Below are 4,977 nucleotides of genomic sequence, written 5' to 3' on the forward strand. Positions count from 1 at the left end.
GAGATTAAATAAGCGAGGTTGCTTCAAATTAAATTCATTCAATTCTCTATGTTTCACTGACTTTTGGCAAATAGGTCTTGTCCGTCGGTATTCGAACTCAAGTCAAATAATCTGCGGTAAAATTGAGATTAACTATTTTGTCACTCGCGGGCCAAAATTAAGGGTTGCAAGTCTTGACGGGCCGAACATATTTTTTGAAAGTTGAAAACCGAACGGCTGAAGAAACTTCTTCATAAACACCAAGAAATGATACATCTCTCAAATAGAATATAAATTTATTTCCTCATTGAATTTCATCTCAGATAATTCCATTTGACTATTTTCTGCGTGATTGAACACTTTGCACTTGTCATCAACGGGTTTCGCGGGCCGGATTATTTTACTTCGCGGGCCGGATCTGACCCGCGGGGCGTGGGTTGCCGACCCCTGCTATAAGGAATTATGTTAAATACTCGATCTTTCGAACTCTCTATTTTGTTGATTTTTAGTATCATGATTAAGGATGGATATTACACTCAAGTCGCTTTAACTCATCTAAAGAATTTTGTCCAAACATGTGCGAATCAATATTCTACTGTTTTTTTATCGTTTATTTTTCCTTTCTTATTCTTCTGGCATTAACTGTGACCATTTATGAGCGCCTGATCGTATCAGTCCCTCCTGTCTATACAAAACTAATTTATTATTTTGGACCTCCTGAAGTATGCGCACCAAGATGGCCCACAACCTGAACTGAGGTTGTGTACCAGGTTAGGGTTCAGGTTATGCGACATCTTGGTGGACATACCTCAGGAGTACCATTATTTTTTATTATTACGATGACTGTTATTTTATTTTGGTTGACGGAAAAAATAAAAATCTCTCTCTCTATGTGTTAATTTCCTTACATTATACGTTTCAGAAAAAACAAAATCTTCAAAGAAAATGCGTCTGAAAATTGCAGCTACCCTCTTTGTCGCGCTCTCTCTCCTACTGGTGGAGGAGTCTCATGGTTGGGGGGTCAGAAGACTCGTTCGACGAGTAGGAAGTATAGCTAGGAAGGCTGTGAAAGTCTATAAAAACGTTAGAAGGCATCCGTAAGTTTATTCTCACTGCTCCTATAAATATTTAGTTAATTACACTGAACATTTTATTACCTTTGCGAGCGCTCGCTCCAGAAGTGTGTGTTCCAATAAGGAGGTAACTAATTTTGTTCGCCTATTTTACATCAAATTGTGTAAAGAGGTTTGAAACCTAATGGTTTATTAATTTGGCTAACACAGACAGTCCCCGAACTCGTAACAGAACTGAAATAAGAAAAATTGCAATGAAATTATGGCCTAACGCTAACCTGGTACACACAATACGGGAGTACCCCTTTGTGTATAATTTATAATATTATAAAATCTTGAATGTTTTAATTTTTTACAAAGTTTTTAGAATAAGATAGATAGTAACGTGTTTTATACTCCGCCGTGGTACAAAAAATAGTAACACAGAGGATAAACACACAACTACAAGGAACAAATACTCCACTGATAGTGTGTTTATTCAAGACTATTTTTAAGATAAAAATAGAATTTGATGCCGACATTTTAAAGTCCAAGGGTGGGCATTTACTTTCCTAAGTCAGGGGTGTGCAAACTGCGGCCCGCGGGCCAAATGCAGCCCGGAAGGAAAAATTCTGCGGCCCACAGAATAGTGCCAATTTTGAATGATGTGCCCACGAAACAAGTTATTAGTTTAGATAATTTGGTACGTGCGCACAATTCCAATCTATTCGCATCGCAAAGCCTATACCAGTACCTGAGTGGCACCAGGTACTAACTCACCATTTCTGCAAAGCCCCCTAACAATGCCGTAAGATCAATAACAAAAAGAAACAATTTTTGGTGCCTGCAACTACTAGAACGGCTATATTAAAAAAAAGCGCGGCCAGCGGTTTCACCTAGTTATTTGTATCCGGCCCTCCTGTAATAAAAGTTGCACACCTTTATTCTGAGTGGCAATGGACGTCCAAGTTATTTTCAAGCCAAAGTTATTTTCAACAGAAATTTATACGAATAAAAACTACAGTCTAAATTTGTAGCAAGCACAAGTGGGCCGGATGAAACACTTTGATGGGCTGGATCCGGCCCGCGGGCCTAATTTGTCCACCCGATTTAAACGATAAAAAGAACAAATTTGATTGGACGTTTAGTTTTTGTTGGGTTTGTGGTAAAAATAAAAAACACCTTCCCCTCAGTGCGACGATATAAAATTCGAATATCAAATTTTTTCAGACACTTGGTTTTAGGGGTGCAAGGAGTCAAATTGAAAAAATAATGAAACCGACGAACCCTGTATATATTCTTCATTTATTTTAAAGCTTGGGCCACATTGCCATAGAAGCGGCCAAAAATTATGTTAGAAGACGTTGGGACAACAAAGAAGAAATCAGTAGGCTGAGAGAGCTCAGAGAGAAGGTAATCTACTATATTAATCTGTTTTAGACAAAGCCAGCGGTTATTAAAGTGTCAAGACTTAACAGTTTCGGCATGGCCGGTTACACATCTCGTGTTCAAATCCCATGCCCCTCACCTTAACCAGAATGTAATGAATTGGGTATTCAAGGCTGAACCAGAAAAATTGCCATTCTTTTAAAAAAGTCGTCAGATATCATTGACTACTCGTAAAGAATCTCGTTTAAAGCAAAAGCACTAAATAAGCGTATGCGGATCATAGCAAAAATTCAAGTTTTCTATTTTGAGGCGCGACGGTGTGGCGCATCGTGCTAAGCGTTAGGAATACGCTCGCCATCGCACCTCTGATTATCATGCGTGAATGTGCGAAAGGATTCCTAAACTCTTTGCCGTCGTAAGGTGGTTCACCTAACCGCTGGTCGGTTACGGCTTCTTCCACCATCAAGTCCATACATCTAAAAACAAATAACTGGCTAACTAATTCCATACCCAATATTGACTGGTAACCGATCGAGATGCCGTGGTTCGCCATATGATTAAGCCAACATTTCGGCATTTCTCTCACCCTGGACAACTAAATACGTGAATCTCATCCTATTTACATCACCATTGTCGTATAAATACTTCGCTTCACCATGAATGCCCGTGACGAAATAATATTGGAACAATCCTACATGGCGAGAAATCTGTCGCTATTAACTGATAATCTGAGTGTTGAATAACAATCTCCTGCCTATCGCCTAGTTACGAGTCAATATTTCAACAGTTAACTGGTTATTCGTCCTCAATATGTGTAGGCTACTTGATGGTTAAGAAAGTCGTAGCTGCTGCGTGAATCACCCTACGACAGCAATTCGGTCGCACAAATTATGCCCGCGGAATTTCAACCTTCTATTTCACGTAGAGCAATCAAATGTGGCAATAGCAAGCGTGTTCCTATCGCCAAGCACAACACCCCAACCTTTGACCTTTAGTTGCAGTCTTTTAATATCTGTTAAATCTTCTTGTGGTTGCACAATCTTGCATTATTTCGACAACATCTTGCCTTTTCCAGCGAGATCTTCAAATAGTTGTTCTAGCCAATGCCTCCTGCACTTTTGTGAGCGTGTCAACTCCATAGATGAATTATAGGCTTTGACCTTTGACCTTTGACCTTTGACTTCCAAATTTCAGCACAACTTTCTTATTGTTCAGGACGAAGAAGCCTATAAAAACGCAATGTCCATGATCGCTAATGAAATTGCGGCAGAATCTGGAGATGGTGAAGCTCAGATCATGATGGAAATGTTGGACGAACTTGCCAGCATGCCTGACGGTAAGTCGCGTGTTATGTGTTTTATAAAATAAACGATGGATCTTAACAACGTCACACTGTTTTACTCGAATAGTGTTGTTTTATTGCTAATTCACATCCCTGAATATCAGTGGTGCTTGCCTGTATAGGGCTTGATGAACGTCATTTTATAAAAAAAAATGAGAAACATGGCATTTGTTCAGTACATACTCCCGGTGGACTAGATAGTCTGACGCAGTGGTTCTCCAATTGTTTAGGCCCCGCCCCTTTTATAGAGTTTGTCAAGTCACGCGCACTACCTCAAAAATACCCAGCTAACGATAATCTACAAGTAACAGATAGTAAGGCGAAAGTATGTTTAGTTCAAAATCACGTTAAAAAAAAACATGAATGGAAAGAAAATAATAAAATAAACAAAAAGTTTTGAAATGTAAATATCCGAATTAGGTGGGGCAAGATAAAATCTGATAAGTATTTTTATTTTTAATTAGCTTCACGCCCTCTCAAAAAACTGCGCCGGCCGTTTGATAACCACTAATCTGATGGGAATATTTTCTGATTAACTGCACGTGACAAGATTTCGTGATTCTCTCCTATAACATACAGTATAAACGTCTTTTTCTTCTATTTCAGAGGAATTCAACCAATTCATGACTGAGCAAGAACTCGAACAAATTGCAGACTCTGATGAGCTGCTGTTATCAGTTCAGTCAATTCCTGACGGACAGACCGACGAACCGACACCCAGTTATTAATTTTATGCTTCAGTTTTTTCATTGTTTCATACAGATATCGCAGATTTGAAAAAAAAATAAAAATAAAAGTGGCGCCATCGTAAATTGTAACTGTATTTCATCTGTTCCTGCTAGAGTATTAATTGAGATACATTTAACACAAGGGTGTGCAACCTGCGCCCGGGGGCCAAATGCGGATCAGAAGTGGAAAATGTGCAGCCGCGAAGAAATGCTAATTTTGAATGGTGTGCAGTGTGCATTGCGTGGCCCGCTAAACCAGTTTTTAATTTAGTTAAATCTAGTAATTCCAATCCCTTTACGTTCAAAGCCCATGCCCGAGTTCAACGTAATATCTATGCTTATAACATGGGCCTTCAGTATTATAGATTGCACATTCCTACTTTAACAGAGCGTAAATTTACCAAACTCCTAACCAGTGTTACCTATAAGGAAATGTTTCACTGAGAAAATGTTTGTTTTACTGAGAAAGAATATTCTAAAGCTGAGC

At 39.0% G+C, this 4,977-nt stretch overlaps 1 protein-coding gene across 1 annotated transcript; it reads left to right on the forward strand.

Moving 5' to 3' along the window:
• Positions 1–901: 901 nt before the first annotated feature.
• LOC144411699 (uncharacterized) lies at positions 902–4,574 on the forward strand. Its single transcript, XM_078116614.1, has 4 exons — positions 902–1,076; positions 2,348–2,444; positions 3,636–3,756; positions 4,369–4,574. Exons 1-4 carry the CDS (start codon positions 925–927, stop codon positions 4,488–4,490), a joined length of 492 nt encoding a protein of 163 aa, XP_077972740.1. The 5' UTR covers positions 902–924; the 3' UTR covers positions 4,491–4,574.
• The last annotated feature ends 403 nt before the right edge of the window (positions 4,575–4,977 follow it).

Source organism: Styela clava, chromosome 9, assembly GCF_964204865.1.
Source record: "Styela clava chromosome 9, kaStyClav1.hap1.2, whole genome shotgun sequence".
Taxonomy (NCBI): Eukaryota; Metazoa; Chordata; class Ascidiacea; order Stolidobranchia; family Styelidae; genus Styela; species Styela clava.

Excerpts from the sequence above, each read along its gene's own strand:
- LOC144411699 (XM_078116614.1), top strand. The coding sequence starts at position 925 with ATGCGTCTGAAAATTGCAGCTACCCTCTTTGTCGCGCTCTCTCTCCTA. Across the intron at positions 1,077-2,347 it reads AAAAACGTTAGAAGGCATCC|CTTGGGCCACATTGCCATAG; the intron begins GTAAGTTTATTC and ends TTTATTTTAAAG. Across the intron at positions 3,757-4,368 it reads ACTTGCCAGCATGCCTGACG|AGGAATTCAACCAATTCATG; the intron begins GTAAGTCGCGTG and ends CTTCTATTTCAG.